This window comes from Chiloscyllium plagiosum, chromosome 17, assembly GCF_004010195.1.
Source record: "Chiloscyllium plagiosum isolate BGI_BamShark_2017 chromosome 17, ASM401019v2, whole genome shotgun sequence".
In the NCBI taxonomy this organism is placed as follows: domain Eukaryota; kingdom Metazoa; phylum Chordata; class Chondrichthyes; order Orectolobiformes; family Hemiscylliidae; genus Chiloscyllium; species Chiloscyllium plagiosum.
Window position 1 is genome coordinate 4,270,048 of NC_057726.1, and position 22,090 is coordinate 4,292,137.

At 42.2% G+C, this 22,090-nt stretch overlaps 1 protein-coding gene across 1 annotated transcript in view; it reads left to right on the forward strand.

The window, feature by feature from the left end:
- The window catches only part of terb1 (telomere repeat binding bouquet formation protein 1), a 169,461-nt gene extending 148,719 nt beyond the window's left edge, over positions 1-20,742 (forward strand). The window contains exons 20-22 of the mRNA XM_043707505.1: positions 10,830-10,930; positions 17,861-18,064; positions 19,314-20,742. Of these exons, the coding sequence (XP_043563440.1) occupies positions 10,830-10,930; positions 17,861-18,064; positions 19,314-19,340 (332 nt within the window). The 3' untranslated portion in view covers positions 19,341-20,742. The remainder of the gene's footprint in view (positions 1-10,829; positions 10,931-17,860; positions 18,065-19,313) is intronic.
- The last annotated feature ends 1,348 nt before the right edge of the window (positions 20,743-22,090 follow it).

Consider the following 22,090-nt stretch of genomic DNA (forward strand, 5'->3'; position numbering starts at 1 on the left):
CTTCGGCGGGTCGGTGTGGACTTGTTGGGCCGAAGGGCCTGTTTCCACACTGTAATGTAATGTAATCTAGTAATCTTAGCCAATCTTTTCTCACAAACATGATGCAGCAACAATCACTAGGACACGATCAGGACTAGGGGCCCTGACATCTTTTTTAAAACTCCCAATCCCAGGGTCACTCACAATTGAAGATCCTTGGTCTACTAAAATGCAAAAATAAACTGCCTTTTAGATTAGGGTCATTTAATAGCATACCTAGTGGTGAAATTACACACCTGACCAGAGATTTTTAATGCCCATTTTTGAGCAGTTTTAAAAGTAAAACAGTTATCAAATAGATTCCTGAATATTTTAAAATATCCCAGTCAACAATATATTTATTGTACAGAATATACACTTAATGCTCAAGCTCAGGTGAAGGAAATTCCACACGCACAGTTTGAAATCCATCCAGTGCTCTAAACTGGCTAGAACTAATAGATTTGACTCTCACATGCATCTTGTACTTACATGATGCATTTAACGTTGTAAAATATTGGATTCTTTATTATACGTGCTGCTTGGCAGATATTTTCATCTGCAGAGCTTGCCTTTCGGATGGAGTTTGCATTCACAGCCTGTACAGAAATACTGGCCTGGTATTCTGAGATGATCAGTGAAGACTTGACAGGCAATATAATTATGTAGCTTTAAAACCTTTTCAAGTCTGAGTCAGACTCACTGATGTCCTTATAATCTGTTTGTGAGCTATAGCACTGGTTTGGCATTTATAGAATCATTGAGATGTACAGCATGAAAACAGACCCTTTGGCCCAACCTGTCCATGCTGACCAGATATCCCAACCCAATCTAGTCCCACTTGCCAGCACCTGGCCCATATCCCTCCAAACCCTTCCTGTTCATATACCCATCCAGATGCCTCTTAAATGTTGCAATTGTACCAGCCTCCACCACTTCCTCTGGCAGCTCATTCCACACAGGCACCACTGTCTGAGTGAAAAAATTGCCCCTTAGGTCTCTCTTATGTCTTTCCCCTCTCACCCTAAACCTATGCCCTCTAGTTCTGGACTCCCTGACCCCAGGGAAAAGACTTTGTCTATTTACCCTATCCATGCCCCTCATGATTTTATAAACCTCTAAGGTCACCCCTCAGCCTCTGACGCTCCAGGGAAAACAGCCCCAGCCTGTTCATCCTCCCCCTATAGCTCAAATCCTACAACCCTGGCAACATCCTTGTAAATCTTTTCTGAACCCTTTCAAGTTTCACAACATCCTTCTGATAGGAAAGAGACCAGAATTGCACACAATATTCCAAAAGTGGCTTAACCAATGTTCTGTACAGCCATAACATGACCTTCCAACTCCTGTTCTCAATATTCTGACCAATAAAGGAAAGCATACCAAACGCCTTCTTCACTATCCTATCTACCTGTGACTCTACTTTCAAGGAGCTATGAACCTGCATTCCAAGGTCGCTTTGTTCAGCAACATTCCGTAGGACCATACCATTAAATGCAAAAGTCCTACTCTGATTTGCTTTCCCAAAATGCAGCACCTTGCATTTATCTGAATTAAACTCCACCCACCACTCTTCAGCTCGCTGGCCCATCTGATCAAGATCCTGTTGTAATCTGAGGTAACCTTCTTTGCTGTCCACTACACCTCCAATTTTGGTGTCATCTGTAATCTTACTAACTATACCTCTTATGCTCACATCCAAATCTTTTGGATAAATGACAAAAAGTGGTGGAGCCAGCAACGATCCTTGTGGCACTCCATTGGTCACAGGCCTCCAGTCTGAAAAACAACCCTCCACCACCACCCTCTATCTTCTACCTTTGAGCCAGTTCTGTATCCAAATGGCTAGTTCTCCCTGTATTCCATGAGATCTAACCTTGCTAACTAGTCTCCCATGGGGAAACTTGTCGAAACTCTTACTGATGTTCTACCACTCTGCTCTCATCAATCCTCTTTGTTACTTCTTCAAAAAACTCAATCAAGTTTGTGAGGCATGATTTCCCACGCACAAAGGCATGTTGACTATTCCTAATCAGTCCTTGCCTTTCCAAATACATATACATCCTGTCACTCAGGATTCCCTCCAACAACTTGCCCACCACCAACGTCAGGCTCACTGGTCTATAGTTCCCTGGCTTGTCCTTACCACCTTTCTTAAATAGTGGCACCACGTTAGCCAACCTCCAGTCTTCCCGTACCTCACCTGTGACTATCGATGATATAAATATCTCAGCAAGAGTCCCAGCAATCACTTTTCTAGCTTCCCACAGAGTTCTTGGGTACACCTGATCAGGTCCTGGAGATTTATCCACTCTTGTGTGTTTCAAGACATGCAACACTTCCTCCTCTGTAATATGGACATTTTTCAAGAGTATAGGACTTGGGAGGTCATGTTGCAGCTGTACAGGACATTGGTCAGGTCACTTTTGGAATACTGCATTCAGTTCTGGTTTGTCTGCTATAGCACATAGAACATTACAGCACAGTACAGGCCCTTCAGCCCTCGACCTGTGGATCTAATCTGAAGCCTATCTATCCTACACTATTCCATTTTCATCCATATGTTTATCCAATGACCATTTAAATGTTCTTAAATTTGATGAGTCTACTACTGTTGCAGGCAGTGCGTTCCACACCCCTGCTACTCTCTGAGTAAAGAAACTACCTCTGACATCTATCCTATATCTATCACCACTCAATTTAAAGCCATGTTCCCTCATGCTAGCCATCACCATTTGAGGAAAAACTCTCACTATCCACTCTATCTAACCCTCTGATTATCTTATGTGTCTCAATTAAGTCACCTCTCAACCTTCTCTCTTGAGAATGTAACTCTAAAAAAGGTTCTGGGATTTACATATGAAAGAAGGGGAGTAGAGACAACTCTGTTAATTACAGACCAGTGAGCCTTACTTCAGTTGTGGGTAAAGTGTTGGAAAAGGTGATAAGGGATAGGATTTATAATCATTTAGAAAGGAATAAGTTGATTAGGGATAGTCAACACGGTTTTGTGAAGGGTAGGTAGTGCCTCACAAACCTTAATGAGTTCTTTGAGAAGGTGACCAAACAGGTGGATGAGGGTAAAGCCATTGATGTGGTGTATATGGATTTCTGTAAGGTGTTCATAAGGTTTCCCATGGTAGGCTATTGCACAAAATATAGAGTCATGGGATTGAGGGTGATTTCGAGTTTTGGATCAGAAATTGGCTAGCTGAAAGAAGTCAGAGGGTGGTGGTTGATGGGAAATGTTCATCCTGATGGGAAATGTTCATCCTGGAGTTCAGTTACTAGTGGTATACTGCAAGGATCTGTTTTGGGGCTACTGCTGTTTGTCATTTTTATAAATGATCTAGATGAGGGTGTAGAGGATTGGGTTAGTAAATTTTCAGAAGGCACTAAGGTTGGTGGAGTTGTGGATAGTGCTAAGGACATTGCAGGTGACAGAGGGACATAGATAAGCTGCAGAGCAGGGCTGAGAAGTGGCAAATGGAGTTTAATGCAGAAAAGTGTGAGGTGATTCACGTTGGAAGGAGAAACAGGAATAAAGAGTACTGGGCTAATGGTAAGGTTCTTGATAGTGTAGATGAGCAGTGAGATCTCAGTGTCCATGTACATAGATCTTTGAAAGATGCCACCCAGGTTGATCGTGATGTTAAGAAGGCATACGGTGTGTTAGCTTTTATTGGTAGAGGGATCGAGTTTTGGAACCATGAGATCATGCTGAAGCAGTACAAAACTCTGGTGCGGCCACACTTGGATTATTGCATACAGTTCTGATCACCACATTATAGGAAGGATGTGGAAGCTTTGGAAAGGGTTCTGATGAGATTTACTAGGATGTTGCCTGGTATAGAGGGAAGGACTTACTAGGAAAGGCTGAGAGACTTGTGTCAACCCAGAAGGGACACAATCTCTTTCATAGGAGTCTAATTATTAATTCTTTTTACTTCATCATGGGTTTTGAAGGAAAACCATATTTTGAAGGACAGCTGTACGTTCTTATTCCTTTTTATTGCATCTACACATTCCGCTCATTGTATGTCTATTACTTTGTTCTATACACCTTTTGCTTTTATAAAAAACTGCACATAAACGTTTGCAGGTAATGAATCAGAATTTTCAGATTCACTTGGTATATTCTCACTCCCCTCCTCGTGTACTCTTAAGGAGCTGAGGTAGGAATTACAGTGCCCAGAACTGAATGCTGTGATTCTAAGATGTATAATTGAGAAGAGCTACCATAAAAATGCTATTAGACTGGTAATCCAGAATCCCAGACTAATGTTCTGATGAATATGTATTTGAATCCCACTGGAGCTGATGATGAAATTTGAATTCAATTAAATCTGGAATTAAATGTTACTCTCATGCTGACCATGTAATCATTGTTGTGAAATCCCATCTCATTCATTATTGTCCTTCAGGGAAGGGAATCTGCCACCATTACCTGAGTCTGGCCTAATTGAGACTCCTCAGCAATGTGGTTGACTCTTAACTGCCCTCTGGGCAATTAGGTACATATAATAAATGCTGGCCTAGTCAGTGATACCAATATCCATAAAGGATTTTTTCAAAAATGAATGTAGCGATATCAGGTATATTATCTGCATAAAGTCGAGCATGTTATTTGAGCCTCTGCAGACAAGCCTGCTATCAGTTAACCTGGGCTGAGACGAGCTAGTTTAAAAATAAATCATTTTTTGAGATGTGGCCTTTGCCATCATTATTTGTTCATCTCTATTTGCCCTTGAAAATGTGGCGTCACAGCAGAGGTGTGAATCAGATGTAGGCCAAACCCAGTAAGGATGGCAGATAACCCTCTTTAAAGGACATTAGACTTTGAATTCCATTTTTTCTTACAATTCAAATTTGAACCAAGTCTCCAGAGATTTGTCTGCATCTCTGGATTACCAGTACAGTAGCAATACACACCATTACCTCCTCAGGCATCAGTAACTTGTTTAATAATGGATTTCTGGATTTGTTCTCTCTCATGCATCAAGCAGCCTGCTGAAGTTGATGCTTTAACCCTGTGATCACTTATATGCACAGGTACAGACATTTCATCAGCTGTCAGCATTGAGGAGGAATCACTGATCAATTCTTCCTTCTCTCCTCCCAGAGATGCTCAGAGACTGATTGGAGCTCCGTGGCTGAGATTGCTTTACTTAGCATAGAGCAAATTTGAGTGAAAATGGCATTGATTAACTTCCTTTCTATATCACCACTGCAGAATGAAATGTAATACTGATTTGTACAACTGGATTATCACAGTTATGTGGCTTTTAAACCAAGAACATTAATCTGTTTTCTTGCTTTAATATTCCAGTATAAACTCAATTCACTAATAATGGACTAGATGGTATGAAATTAATACAGTGCATGTCCAAAGAGACTTAGGGTTTCATTCATGCGCATAGGTTAATGATTGGAATGGGGTCAGCCAGGTGGATCTCATAGAATATAAGTTCCCTAATTGGGGCTGTTAACCTGGTCCAGTCAGGGAGTCTTGGATGACAGATATAAACAGGAGTGCTGGCTCTGAGGGAGCTGGATCAGTGTCATGTACTAAGCATGCTTAAATAAAAGGTGACTTGGTGACAGGATACCGGCCTTTGTGGATTTATTTCACATAGATCTCTAAAAATGTTATGAACAAGCGCAGAAAATAATCAGAAGGCACATGGAATGCTGATCTTTAAGAACAAAGAACAGAACAGCTCAGGAACAGGTCCTTTGGTCCACCAAACCTGTGCCAGCACATGACACCTTTGTAAACTAAGAACATTTTGCCTCCGTGCAGTCCACTTCCCTCTGTTCCCTGCCTGTTCATGTATCTGCATCTTAAACATTGCATTTATATCTACTTCTACCACCTTCTATGGCAGCACATTCCAGGCACTTACCACCCTCTGTATAAAAAACTTGCCTTGCACATCTCCTTTAAACTTTCCTCCTTTTACCTTAAGCCAATATCCCCTAGGAATTGACATTTCAACCTGGGGAAAAAAAGACTCTGATTATCCAATTTATCCTGTGTCTCATAATTTTGTAAACCTCTACCACGTCACTCCTCAGCCTTTGATATTCAAATGAAAACAAACTGAGTTTGTCCAATTTCTTCTCATAGCTAATACCCTCAAGACCAGGCAACATCTAGTAAATCTTTTCTGTACCCTCTCTAAAGCTTCCACCTCTTTCTGATAGTGTGGCGACTAGAACTGTACAAATGTAACCCAACTAAGCTGGAAGTTTCTGTTGCAAACATTTCGTCCCCTGTCTAGGTGACATCATCAGTGCTTGGGAGCCTCCTGTGAAGCGCTTCTGTGGTGTTTCCTCCGGCATTTATAGTGGCCTGTCCCTGCCGCTTCCGGTTGTCAGTTTCAGCTGTCCGCTGTAGTGGCCGGTATATTGGGTCCAGGTCGTTGTGTTTGTTGATAGAGTTTGTGGATGAGTGCCATGCTTCCAGGATCGGGTCCTTCGTTCTGGTGAGTTGTTGTCTGAGTGTGGCTGTTGGTTTGTGTGCTGTTATAAGTCCTAGTGGTCGCAGTAGTCTGGCTGTCAGTTCAGAGATGTTCTTGATGTATGGTAGTGTGGCTAGTCCTTTGGGTTGCGGCATGTCCTCATTCCGTTGTCAACAATGAGCCACAACAACGAGCACCCGAGCTACAAATCTTCTCACAAACTTTGAATAACCCAACTAAAGTTATACAGCTGCAACGTAACTTGCCAATTCTTTATAGTTTGTGACCTGGCTGATGAAGGCAGGCATTCCATACACCTTCCTGGCCACCCTATCCGCTTGCATTGCCATCTTTAGGGAACTGTAGACCTGTACACCTAGATCCCTTTGTATGTTGATGCTTCTAAGGGTTCTGCCATTAATGTATACTTCCTTCCTGCATTGGACCTTCCAAAATGAATCACCTCACATTTGTCTGGACTACAATCCAACTGCCAATTCTACGCCCAAATCTCCAGCCTATCTATATCTTGCTGTATCCTCTAGCAATTTCCCTCACAGTACCCCACCCTTTGTGTCAACTGCAAACTTACTTTATATCTAAAGGACTGGAGTGCAAAGATGCAGACGTTACGCTACAGTTATACAAAACCCTGGTTAGATTCCACTTGGAATATCAGGGCACAATACTTTAGGAAGGATAGATTGATCTTGGAGGAAGTACAACTTTGGTGTACAAGAATGATACCTGGACTTTAAGGATTAAGTTATGAGAAGAGATAATACAAATTAAGCCTGTTTCTCTTGAATTTTGAAGGTTAGGGAGTGATTTGATTCAAGTCTTCAAGATATTAAAAGAAAAATATGAGATAGATAAAGATAAATTATTTCCACTGGTTGGGGATTCTAGAACAAGGGGCATAGTCTACAAATTAGGGTCAGACTTTTGGGGAGACAAAGGGGAGAGGTTTGGAGCTGTCTTCCACAAATGGCTGTGGATGCTGGATCAGTTGTTAATTTTAAATCTGAGATTGATAAGTTTTTGTTAAGCAAGGTATATAAGGGATACGGCAGGTATATGGAGTTAGACCACAGATCAGCAATGATCTCATCGAATGACAGAACGCACCGGAAGGGACTGATTGACCTACACCTGTACCTCAGTTTTATCATCCATTGACAGCAATTTTAAAAAGTCACTCTGCTTTGTACTTTACTGTGTTGGGGGAAAGGCAGGGGGTTCTGCTGTAGATGTAACACACAACTGGTGACCATTCTGTCCTGGTTTTTCAAAGGATGGGTGGTCTAAAGAAGAGCCATCCTGGACTCAGAAATGTTAACTCTGTTTCTCCCTCCGCAGATGCTGCTAGACCTGTTGAGTTTCTCCACCACTTACCATATTTATTTCAGATCTCCAGCGTCTGCAGTATTTCACTTTTATTTTGAAAGGCAGCATCAGCTATGAAAAGGCAGTGCAGAGATTGTTCAAAGACCCCACCAATCATGCTGAGGTCATGCTACACTGTCAGAATGAGATGAGATCCGAAACTGTAGGCCCGGCTGTTCTCTTGGCTAATAATACAGGGGGGTGTTGGAGAAATGTCTTCTGTCAGCGGGATGATTGGTCGAGGCTGGTGTAGAATGTCTCTGTTGTTTCATATGTTGGGTATAGGATCGGGGTGTGGGCACTGATGACTGTGATGGACTGCTTCTGGGCCAGGCTGAGACACAGGGTCACAGGATGCACACTTACTCCACAGGAGCATTTCCTGAGGTTTCTGAACATTTCCTATGCAAAGCCGCCCCACACAGATACTGTTTTATCTAGTTTGCCTTTCCAGAGGAAAGTGTAACCCCTGCCTTGTTCTTTAAGCTGGCCTTCTGCCTGTCCTGTCTCACTCAGGGTGACAATGTCAAAGTGTGCCAATCCCAGGTGAGGACGACAATCTGATGTCTGTCATTGCTGGGGTTATCCATAAGGATCCTGATGTTTCAGGTCACAAAGTTCATCTGGGTGGGTTGTTGGGGGGTGTGGTTGAGGAGGCGTTGGGGTGAAAGATTCCTGTCCTTGGATTATTTGATGTGGTGTGGTCTTTGCACACCAATCACAGCATGAGACCTTGATGTACAGCACGAGGCAAATCTGAGATGACTGGAGGCCAGGTTCTGCTTTAAGACAGGGAGTTTATAGAAAATGAAGGAGTGATGTAAATCTGCTGCTTGGAATGGTTAAAGGACTAAATAGGTGAGAGTTGAGCCATCTGGAAACAAGGGGAATAACCTTGAAGTTAAAAAAAATAAAAAAGATATTGTGGATGTAGGTTTGCTCACTGCACTGGAAGGTTCATTTTCAGATGTTTCGTCACTATACCAGGTTAAATCTTCAGTGACCCTCTGGACGAAGCACTGCTGATGATTCCTGCTTTCTATATATATATATGTTTGGGTTTCTTTGGACGGTGATGTCACTTCCTGTTCTTTTTCTCAGGGGGTGGTAGATCGGGTCCAAGTCAATATGTTTGTTGATAGAGTTCCGGTTGGAATGCCATGCTTCTAGGAATGCTCGTGCGTGTCTCTGTTTGGTTTGTTCTAGGATGGATGTGTTGTCCCAGTCGAAGTGGTGTCCTTCCTCATCTATATGTAAGGATGCTAATGAGAGAGGGTTATGTTGTTTTGTGGCTAGTTGATGTTCATGTATCCTGGTGGCTAGTTTTCTGCCTGTTTGTCTAATGTAATGTTTGTCACAGTCCTTGCACTGTATTTTGTAAATGGCATTAGTTTTGCTTGTTGTCTTTATAGGATCTTTCAAGTTCATTAGCTGCTGTTTTAGTGTGTTGGTGGGTTTGTGGGCTACCATAATGCCAAGGAGTCTGAGTAGTCTGGCAGTAATTTCTGAGATGTCTTTGATGTACGGGGAGAGTGACTAGGGTTTCTGGACGCATTTTGTCTGCTTGTTTGTGTTTGTTGCTGAGAACTGTGTTCATAGGGTACCCATTCTTTTTGAATTCACTGTATAGGTGATTTTCCTCTGCTCTGCGTAGTTCCTCTGTGCTGCAGTGCTTGGTGGCTCGTTGGAATAATGTTCTGATGCAGCTTCGTTTGTGGGTGTTGGGATGATTGCTTCTGTAGTTCAGTATTTGGTCCGTATGTGTTGCTTTCCTGTAGACACTGGTTTGAAGTTTCTCATTGGCTGTTTGGTCTACTGTGAAATCTAGGAATGGCAGTTTGTTGTTGTTTTCCTCTTCTTTAGTGAGTTTTATGCCAGTTAGGGTATTATTGATGGTCTTGAAGGTTTCTTATAATTTGTTTCATTTCGTGATGACAGCTCAGTAAGCAAACCTATATCCAGAACCTCAATTTGAGCTACAAATCTTCTCAAAAACTCGCTAAAAGAATATTATATTGTGTTGTGTTGTATAGAATAATGCCCAAAAGCATTTCTTCAAGTAAAATTTCGCGAAACTCTGATTCTGTCCATAAGGCTGGAGGTTAATTTAAAAATTAAAAACTTTGGTTCATTGACTTTTATTAGGCGGTAGTGTTAAGGCACAGAACTAAGGATTGCTATATCGAGTTGAGGTACACATTAACCATAATCTAATTGAATGACTGAACAGAGAGGCTAATGCCTTTTTCCTTTATACATCATACCCATTCAGGTACAAACAGCTTTCCAGGGCCTCTGCAGTGCTGGTGCTTAGGCAACATTGCCAGCAGCCTTAGGATTGCACTCACCTTCTCCCCTTCCCCCCAAACCTTAGGATTACATTCACTTCCCCCGACCACACACAGCCACACACCAACATGAACCACCCCGCCTTCCTAAACCCCAGCAAATATTTTGGTTTAGTTCAAAATATTTCCTGGTCATACCTGGAGCCCTGAACCAGCTGACCTTTCCTCATGATAATCTGGACACTGATCATTGGGTACCCTTACAATCAATCATCACCTCTGAACTCAATCCTGACCCTGTGGTCTCCCTATGTCCACAATACTGCAAGCAGGAATGGCATTCAAGAGGTAGACATCTGGCTATGTTCTGTTTGCTAACTGACTTTTTAACTTACCTCAACTTACATTGTGATGTGGAGGTGCCAGTATTATACAGGGGTAGACAAAATTGAAAATCACATGACACCAGGTTATAATCCAATAGGTTTATTTGAAAATACAAGCTCCAAAAGTTTGTATTTACAAACAAACCTGTTGGACTCTAACATGGTGTCCTGTGATTTCCAACTTTGTCAACTTTTGTTGAAACCTGCAATATAGTAAATTATATTACATAGCAAATGTTTAATTTCAAATGCAGACAAACAGTAACCTAGACAAATCTGCTTGACAGATCAGAAATACCGATTGGACTGCAGACAAGCCTTGCATGACCCACAGCTCTGCAATCAAATTACACTTCAAGATCACGCTTACACTTTTGATGATAACGAGGTTTGTTTCCTTTATTTTGATTGTGAACTGCATGGGCTTTCTTGTTTGTAGATTTTAATGCCTTTAATTATATGTATTCTGAATCACTAAGAGTAATGAAAGGAATTTGCATCTATGGTGGCATGGGGCTCAGTGGTTAGCACTACTGCCACACAGCACCAGGGAGCCGGGTTTGATTCCAGCCTTTGGAGACTGCCTGTGTGGAGTTTGCACGTTCTCCGTGTGTCTGCATGGGTTTCCTCCGGGTACTCCAGTTTCTTCCCACAGTCCAAAAATGTGCAGGTCAGGTGAATTGGCCATAATGTTCAGGGATGTGTAGGTTAGGTGCATTAGTCAGGGGTAGATGTAGAGTAATGGGGAATGGGTCTGGGTGCGTTACTGTTTGGAGGACCAGTATGGACTTGTTGGGCCAAGTGGCCTGTTTCAGCACTGTAAGAATTCTATGATTATATAGTATCTTTAACATACTGATAATACAACGTCACAAGATACTTGATTAGACAGAATCTGATGCTGAAACACATGTGGATAGGTGACCAAACATTTGATCAAAGGTGGTCAGTTTGAGGAGCACTGTACAGAAGAAGAAAGAGGTGGAGAGAATGGGAGATTCAGAGAAGAAATTACAGAGATTAGGCCCTACATTGCAGAAGGCACAGCCACCAATGACAAAGGAAATTGGGAAAATTAAGATGTCAGAGTCAGCGGACCACTGAGAACAGAGGAGAATCATTTTAAAATTGCACCAAGTTAGAGATCAGAGTGTGGAGCGAGGCTTGTAAGCAGCGAGTCACACACAACCAGCTGTTCAGAATTCCTGTACTCCTCTTAAAAGTGTCAATTCATACTGGAGTATATTACAGATATCCGCTGCCACAGCCTGATACATTCACTCCTGACCCTGGGATCATTTAATGTTTGTCACCCTATATTTTCTAATAGTCAGAAGTGAAATGCCTAAGACACTGAAGCACTAAGTACTGTCTAAACAAAGTGAGCTAGGGATTGACATAAAAAAGTACTGTTGATATTTCAGAGTAAAATGTGGTCACTCTATTTTATTCATTCATGGAATGAGGGCACCACTGGTTAGACCATTTGTTATTGCCCATCCCTAATTGCCCAGAGGGCACTTAAAAGTCAACCACATTGCTGCGGGTCTGGAGTCACATGTAGGCCAGAGCAAGTAAGGATGGCATTTTCCTGCCCAAAAGGACACTAGTGAACTAGGTGGAGTTTCCTTGACAACTGACGATGGCTTCATGGTCATCGTTAGACTTGTAATTCCAGATTTGTATCGAATTTAAATTCCACCATCTGCTGTGATGGGGTTCACGCCTGCATCTCCAGACCATTACCTGGGTCTCTGGATTAACAGTCAAGTGATAATATGATTAGGCTGTCACCTCCCTCTGAACTTTCACACCAAGGTGAAATATTAATCATTAATATAGCCAATATATTTATACAACCAATATATTTATACATAATAGGCAAAGTTTACTCATGATCAGAAGGAAGATGGATTCAAAATTTTGGCTGATTTATTTTTCACTGTCCATCAAATTTTTAAGTCAACTGCTCATAAGCCTGATATTTGTTACATCTTGTAACTTTTGCCTCAAATGCATCTTTGTTGTTGTCTCACCAATAATTTTCTCCCTATCCCACAAGTCGCTTACTTAGTAATGTTGATGTGCACTCTGGTATTTCATCTAACTGCTCTGCATTTTTATGGGTTTTTTTTAAATGGGTTGTGGGTATATCTGTGAGGAGAAAGTGAGGACTGCAGATGCTGGAGATCAGAGCTGAAAATGTGTTGCTGGAAAAGCGCAGCAGGTCCAGGCAGCATCCAAGGAACAGGAGAATCGACGTTTTGGGCATGAGCCTCCTGAAGAAGGGCTAATGCCTGAAACATCGATTCTCCTGCTCCTTGGATGCTGCGCTTTTCCAGCAACACATTTTCAGCTGTGGGTATATCTGGCAAGACCAGCATTTTTTTTGCTCATCCCTAATTGCCCTTGAACTGAGTGCTTTGCTCTGGCATTTCATTGAGCACATCAGGTTACTGCTTGTCTGAAGTCAGGTTAGGCCAGATTGTATAAGGATGGCAGATTTCCTTCTCAAATTGACATCAGTGAACCAGATGGGTTTTTACAACAATTCATGATCACGTTGTGGGCACTATTCCATCACATCTTTGATATGTGCCAAAATACTTCACAACCAGTAAATTATTTTTCAAGTGGACCGTCTATTAAACATGACACCCAATACACCCACAGCCAGTCTCATTAATACCCATGAATACCCAAAAGACCAATCACTGTATAGTTGGAGGCATTGATTGAGGAGAAGTTAAGTTGCTGGTCTTTGTCAAACCATGCTATAGACTTTGAACATCTTCACTATTCTCATAGGGAGATGGAGTCACATATTTCATATTTCTTTTGAATGATGGTATTCGCTCAGTGCAGTGAAGTTGTCAACATGTTCCAGTCCAAGAGTAGGACTTTAATGTCAATTTTTTCAGTGAGTGCTTTTGAGTCCCATGTTAGACAAAGAGAATTCACTAACTAACGTGAGAATGTTGTTACGACCAGTCACCTGGCAAGATTCCCCAACTTAGTACAATTCCAGACAGCACACCTGAAATCACTGCACAGAGCCTGGTATCCTGTCACCAAGTCACCCTTTATTTACACGTGCACAGTACATAGACTCTGACTCAGCCATGTCAGAACCAGTCCCTAGAGTGAGGAAACACTGACCCTCCTATTTATACCTGTCAACCACGGCTCCCTGATTGGCCCAGATTAACAACCCAGTTAAGGACTTCATTTTTTAAAATGTATTCATCTGTAGGATGTGAGTGTCAGTAGCTGGGCTAACATTTATTGCCATCCCTAGTTGCCCTTGAGAAGGTGGTGATGAGATGCTCTCTTGCACTGCTGCAGTCCACCTGCTGTGAGTTAACTCACAATTCCCTTAAGAAGGTAATTCTAGGATTCTGACCCAGTGACACTGAAGGAATAGCGATATATTTCCAAGTCAGGATAGAGAGTGACTCAGAGGGGAACTTTCAAGTGATGTGTTCTCTTATATCTGCTGCCCTTGTCCTTCCAGACTGGAAGTGTCATGGGTTTGGAGGGTGCTGTCTGATGATCTTTGGTGAGTTTCTGCAGTGCATCTTGTAGATAGTACACACTGCTGCTACTGAGCGTCAGTGGTGATGGGAGTGGATGTTTGTGGATGTGATGCCAATCAAGTAGATTGTTTTGTCCTGGATGGTGTTGAGCTTCTTGAGTGTTGTTGGAGCTGCACCCATCCAGGCAAGTGGGGAGTATTCCATCACACTCCTGATTTGTGCCTTGCAGATGGTGGACAGGCTTTGGGGATTCAGGAGGTGAGTTACTCGCCACAATATCCCTAGCTTCTGACCTGCTCTTGTAGCCACTGTGTTTATGTGGTGAGTCCCATTGCATTGCTGGTTAATGATAACCCCCAGGATGTTAATGATGGGGATTCAGTGATACTAATACCAATTAATGTCAAGGGACAGTGGTTAGATTGTCACTTATTGGTGATGGTCACAGCCTGGCATTTGTGTGGCACAAATCTAACCTGCAGCTTATGAGCCCAAGCCTGGATGTTTTCCAGATCTTGTTCCATTTGAATATGGACTGCTTCAGCATCTGAAGAGTCATGAATGATGCTGAACATTGTGTAATCATCAGCAAACATCCCCACTTCTAACCTTATGCTGGAGCGAAGGTCATTGATGAACCACCTGAAGATGGTTGGACCTACCCTGAGGAACTCCTGCAGAGATGTCCTGGAGCTGAGATGACTGACCTCCAACAACCACAGTCATCTTCCGATGTGTCATGTATGACTCCAACCACTGGAGAGTTTGCCCCCAGATACTCATTGATTCCAGTTTCACTAGGGTCCCTTATACCTCACTCAGTCGAATGCAGCCTTAATGTCAAGGGCTGTCCCTCTCCCCTCCCCTCTGGGATTCAGCTCCTTTGTCCATGTTTGAACTAAGGTTGTAATGAGGTCAGGAGCTGAGTGATCCTGTGTATCACTGAGCAGGTTATTGCTGAGCAGGTGCTGCTTGATAGCACTGTTGATGACATCTTCCATCCACTTTGCTGATGATGGAGAGTAGACTGATGGGGTGGTAACTGGTCAGGTTGGATTTATCCTGCTTTTTGTGCACAGGACATACTTGGATGATTTTTCACTTTGTTAGGTAGATGCCAGTGTTGTAACTGTATTGGGAGTAAGTGAGGACTGCAGATGCTGGAGATCAGAGTCGAGAGTGGGGTGCTGGAAAAGCACAGCAGGTCAGGCATCAGGAATTCCTGATGAAGGGCTTATGCCCGAAACGTCGATTCTCCTCTCTTGGATGCTGCCTGACCTGCTGTGCTTTTCCAGCAACACATTCTCAACTTGTAACTGTACTGGAACAGCTTGGCTAGTGGAGCGACAAGTTCTGGAGCACAAATCTTTGGTACTATTGCTGGAATGTTATCAGGGCCCACAGCCTTTGCAGTATCCAGTTTTTTAAATTGTTTCTTGGTATCACATTGAGTGATTTGAATTGGCTGAAGACTGGCATCTGTGATGCTGGGTACCACGGGAGGAGGCTGAGATGGATCATCCACTCGACACTTCTGGTTGAAGATTGTTGTAAAAGCTTTAGCCTTATCTATGGCACTGCTGTGCTGGGCTCCTCCATCATTGAGGATGGGGATATTTGTGGAGCCTCCTCCTCCAGTGAGTTGTTTAATTACCCATCACCATTCACAACTGGATGTGGAAGGACTGGACAGCTTAGATCTAATCCATTAGTTGTGGGATTTTTTTAGCTCTATCACTTGCTATTTATGCTGTTTGGTACACAAGTAGTCCTGTTTGGGGTTGTCACCAGGTTGACACTCATCTTCAGGTATGCCCGGTGGCTGCTCCTGACATGCCCTCCTGCTCTCTCCATTGAACCACGGTTGATCCCGTGGCTTGATGGTAATGGTTGAGTGGGGGATATGTCAGGCCATGTTGTTACAGATTGTGCTGGGGTACAATTCTGCTGCTGTTGATGGCCCACAGCACGTCATGGATGCCCAGTCTTCAGCTACTAGATCTGTTCAAAGAATGTACCATTTAGCATTAAAGAAAGAAGTTTTAAAAAAAGATACAAATCCGTCACTCATATCTGTGAAGATTAGATGATGGGATATTGTGATTGTTACTTTGGTGTTACTGATCGTACTGATGTTGGTAAGCAAATGGCTTGCTTCAAGATGCTTGGATCAGCAGCTCAGCTAAAAGACCATTGTCCTGATTCCTTTGACTTCATTTTCAGTTGCATTTGGTTCCAGCAAAGAGAAAGAAAGACTTATTTACCCTGCAGTGTAGGGATGACCAGGGGTTTTCTCAGCTGGGACTCTCACAGTGGGATTGGCTTTGTGGCTAGATGACCTAGAGCCTGAACTCCTAGGCCCGAAACCAGAATGGGAAACTTTTGAGTAGCCAGACCCGATGGAACTTTCAGGACAGGTTAAACACAAAACAACTGCACAAGACAAAGGCAAGCAAGGGGAAGCCCAGATTTACCCTGGGAAACTAGACTAGAGTACGACGTGTAAATTATCCAGAGTCCCACCATGACCCTGTATGGAGAGAGGGAAGAGACCTTGACACACCGGAGGATGGACACTGAGAGTAACCCCAGCATCTTCCATACATCAGGGATCCCATTGGATGCTGTGACCTTGATGTGCAAGATCAACTGGCTGAAGGACAGAGAACATTCTGGAAGGATGCAGTGGGGAGATAAGAAGGGACAACTGGAGGCTATTCCCTCAGCAAAGTCTCAACTTGGCCAGCAGAACTCTGACTACCTGGAGAGAGGGGAGAGAGAGGGAGAAACAGCACCAGAGATCTGGTTTTGATTCCACTCTCGGGCAACTGTGTGGAGTTGGCACATTCTCCCAATGTCTGTGTGGGTTTTCTCCGGGTGCTCTGGTTTCCTCCCACAGTCCAAAGATGTTCAGGCTAGGCGGATTGGCCATGGGAAACTGCCCATGGTGTCCAGAGATGTGTAGGTTAGGTGGATTAGTCAGGGGAAATGCAGGGTTACAGGGATAGAGTAGGGGGGTGGGATACTGCTCAGACAGTTGGTGTGAGCTCGATGGGCCAAATGACCTGCTTCCACACTTTAGGGATTCTATGATTCTATGTGTGCGAACAACTTCTGTCAAGTTCATCAGAGCCGACTACAAGCCTGGCCAAGTTTAACTACACAGATAGTATCTGATCCTAGTATGGTAGCCAGTAGTAGATAAAAATTAGAATAGTAATTAATTGGTAGAGTAATTAATCTAAGAATCAGAAAGTTTATCATGAAAGAGCAGAGTTTTAGATAATATTTAGCATATTTTGTGAGTATCATTGCAATCCAACTCTGACACAGAATTCTGTGTCTTGTTATCCTACTCCACTAGCTACGTGAGGAAGAAGCAGTGCTCCGAATGCCTGTACTTCCAAAAAAACCTGTTGGACTATAACCTGGTGTTGTGTGGTATTTAACTTTCTCCTCTTGTGTTCACAGATTAAGATTGCAGTTCAGTTTATAATGCCTTCTCCCAAGTCCTTCTTTTTGAAGCTTCATTGGCACCTATCAGGTGTGACATTCCAGGCTCTTCCCAGAGTTTGAGGATAACCTACACACGCCTTGCAGGCAGTCACTGAATTCCATTGCTTGGAATTTTCAGAATTTACACTTGGTTTCATTTATTGTGTTGTAGAAAAACACACTGAAATTTAAAGTTGAGTATGTCCATTGGATTTTTGGGGGTTTTGATCTGTTGTCATGACAGTGTGTTGTTGATTATTAGGTAATGTAAATTTCTTTTGCTTTAGCATTCAGACAACTGTGAATACATCTTGAGAAGGAGAAAAAAGAAGAAAAGGAGAAAACGTAAAAATTTCACAGAAGAGGAAGTTGGCTACCTGCTAGATGGAGTGAGGAAAATGGGATATCATTGGAATTCCATACTTTGGTCCTACCCATTCCAGAAAGGAAGGACCAACGTCGATCTGTCACGCAAGTATCGGTCATTGCAGGTGTGGAAAATGATGAATTTTGTGTTGCATGTAGATTGTGAGAATGTCCTCAGCCCAATAGGGAAAGGCCCAGACTGTCTGTATAAGCAAGTGGACCATAGATTCAGATCATGTCTTTTTAAAATCTCTACCCAGATATTATGATTACCGCTAATCCTTAGGATTCTCATCCTGGGTGCTAACCAATAATCTGTCAGCAAGTTTGGATATCGAGGAGGTACAGGATTTAGCTTGTCCACAATGGAATCACATGTTAATGCACAGACCCTGATTCTCCACTTGTCTGAAGATGTTGAGGTTTAATTCAATGTTTACCAACCATTCATTACTTTTCCTGTGCGCACTCAGATCTAGAGAATGTCATTAAGGTATTGCTGTTAACATAGCTCTATGCTGACTTGACCAGTGCAACATCAAATGAACTCCTGAACACCACACTCATTTTATATTTTTATATTATAAAGGTTGAATCTTTCTTTTTAGTGTTTAATATTCATTTTCCAAATTATCATACACACACATTTTTAACACAAATGTGTGCAAGAAACTGTTAAAGGAACATTCGAAGGCTTGTGTGAATAAATTAAGGGATTAACCACCATGGTAAGCAAACTTCAGAAATAAACTCCTGGTCAATCAATCCAGGTTTCACTGTGAACAGATCTTTCCACAATTCCATCAGCTGGGACCATAACACGGTGGGCAGCACAGTGGCACAGTGGTTAGCACTGCTGCCTCACAGCGCCAGAGACCCGGATTCAATTCCCGCCTCATGCAACCGTCTGTGTAGAGTTTGCACATTCTCCCCGTGTCTGTGTGGGTTTCCTCCGGGTGCTCTGGTTTCATCCCACAGTCCAAAAATGTGCAGGTTAGGTGAATCGGCTATGCTAAATTGCCCATAGTGTTAGGTGAAGGGGTAAATGTAGGGGAATGGGTCTGGGTGGGTTGCTCTTCGGAGGGTCGGTGTGGACTTGTTGGGCCGAAGGGCCTGTTTCCACACTAAGTGATCTTATCTTAACACGCAAACTGTTCAATACATTAGCAGTTACTGACTTCAAGGATCTTAAACAAGCAGAAGGGAATATGAAGGAAATGAACTTTGTAGAAAGATGGTATAGCAGCATTATTGCACTGTGTCCATTCTCTGCCTCTGAAGGAAATGCTTCAGAAAGAGAATGAGGAGAGGAAAACAAAAAAAAACCAGCTGCATTCTGTTCTAACATCATTGTAATTGAGTTCTATTTTTCAGAAAGGAAACTCCCCAAGAAAGGTCTAAAGACCCAAGACAGCTCAACGGAATGAAGGTGGCTTCACATGCAACAGTGATTTTAGGTTCAAGCAAGCACAAAACATGCTAGAGAAACTCTGCAGATCTGGTATAGAGAGAAACCATTAACGTCATGTCTGCTGTCTGAGATCTTCAGGAGCCTGCTGAGTTTCTCCAGCATTCTCAGTTTACGTTTCAGATCTCCAGGATCTGAACGTCTTGTTTTAAGGAAGTCTTGGCGAGATTTAGCTGTACAGATTGTAAAATGGTGAAGGAGTCTTGCTACTGCATAGAGACATTCTATAGTGAATCAGGAGCACAGCGGAGTGTGGTGTCACCCGCAGTACTCCAAACTTAAACATGTCACATTATCTTTTCAATTACTATTCACTGACAATGTTGAAAAAAATGTGTTAGCCATGTGACAAGATAGCAATCTTCAGTATTCACGGTCTATGCTTGAGCAGAAAGAATGACTAATGCTAAGGTTGCACATCCCAGAAAGATTCCAGTCTTTTGAGGCGGGGGGGGAATATCATAAATTGGGGAGTATTCCATGTTTATTTTGAATCTGTTCCAGTCACGATAATAAAATAGTTTTAGTAAACATTGTGTTCTGGTGTTATCCCTCCCCTCAAGTGTAGTTTTAACTGTCGTTCTCAATGTTTAAAAACAACAGAGTAATATTACAAGCACACTAAATGTTTATGGAATAACATCTTGGAGGTTGAATGCTATGCTTAGAATATTTCTGGCTTAGACCTGGGACATAGAGCTTGTTGGAACCACTCACAGATCTACTTATAAATGGATATTCCCTCACAGGCTAACCAGAAACTTTCCAACCCCTGCCAATCATACCACTGAAGCACAGAGTCAGTATGCTGACTATGATTGAATTTTGTGGGGGCAAAGATTTGGAATGAATTAGCTTGTTCATTGCAAGCGGTCTTGGTATTCTGAAGCAACAGTGGTTGTGGCATTATGGTAACTTCAAGCCCTCACTACAGAGCATGCTTGGATGGGGATTAAGACTGAGATAAAAGAGGAATTTGAGTGTTGAGACTTTGGAACTCCTTATCACAGACAGCTATGGGGCTCAGGTCCTTGTGTATGTTGAAGGTCGAGATAGATTCGTGATCAGTTTGGAATTCAAAGGTTAGGGAGGAAGAGCAGGAATGTGGATGTGAGGAGTGTCAGATCAGTCACACTCCTAACAAATGGCGTAGCAGGCTCAAGAAACTGAATAAACTTCTCCTGTTCCTTATAATCCTGTAATCTGTATTTTCTGTTTTGGTACAGAGCCATCATTCCAGTATTGCTAAACTAACCAATTTCAGAAAATCATGTGTGAACTTAACATTGTACTATTTCTGCATGACCATGCAAGTTAATAAACCAGTCTAAACAATACCAGACATTCCTGAAAAAGTATTACTGCAGCAGTGAGTACTGAAATGTGCCTTCTACACATTTCAAATGAACTGTTAGGCCTTCGACTCAAGAGTCCTCAGTCAACTGGGAATGGTTAAGGAAACTCTATACACTTTAAGTAAATTGAATAGGGACTCAAAAGTGAAGATGGAATCTATCACCATCTGTTCATAGAGAAACTGCAGACACATTGAATCTTCACCCAATACATGAACATTGTCCTTGCCATGTGAAAGGTGTGTGATCAGACTTCAAAGTCAGTCAGTAAGGAGCACAAGACATTCTGTAAAGATGTGCTCAGGAAACAGGTTTTAAATTGGGTGCAATTGTTTGTGCAAATTTTAATAGCCAAGAATGTGCGCACAGACAGGTATTTTCCTCTATTAACCCAACATCCCTACCAGAAGGTAGGACAATAATTAGATTGTTTATAGCTTTGGCATTTGTGGGTTGCTACTGTTGAGTCAAGTTTGGAGCTCTAACTATAATTGCATTTCTCCATGTAGATCATTGATCAAAATGTCAGTGTCAACCTTTACATGTTTCTTCTAGTGCCTGTATTTGCTATTTGTCAGAATTATTCCACAGCCTTATTTTTCACAATTACCACTCAAGGCTCCCTTTCAGGCAGTGCCCACCTTATTAAAATCAACCCTAGACTCCTTTGTCACATATACACAAGCATATTTCTGAAGGTTTAAAAAAGTCTCCAGTCATCTTTGTACACTTTAACCCAATATTTCCTGCAAGCTGAATTTCATAATGGCTAAAGCTTTGTACTTCTGCCATCAAAAGTAATTTAAATCAGCAGGTAAAATAGAGCTGTTCTCTGCTTGGATTAAGCAGTTACAAAACGCAAAACTCATGGATAAGGCCATTATTTCAATAATATGGTCAAAGCCTTGTAGAGTGAACAGAATTGTACCTTCCCATTACTTAATGAACTCTAAAGCCAAATTCTTTTTGGCATTTTGAAATGCAAGTTATGAAAGCAAAGAAACAGATGCTGGAGGAACTAAACAGGTCTAACAGCATCTAGAACAGAAAAACAATGAAGTGGAGTTGAGGAACAAAAGCAGTTGTTTCCTCATCTTGTGGTAATGGCATTGCTGTCTGCTGTCAAGCTGTATGTAGCAGGTTTCAGTAATTTTAAATGAAGGAAATGTAGCAACAAAAAAATTGCAGGGTTGTGGGGTGGTGGTGAGAACAACTGGATAGCTATTTGACAAACCAATGCCATTAATTGATTTTTGATCTATGTCTTTGACCTTCCTATTACAAAATATTTAAGTATATTCACTATTGTACAAGAGTTCCTTTATGCA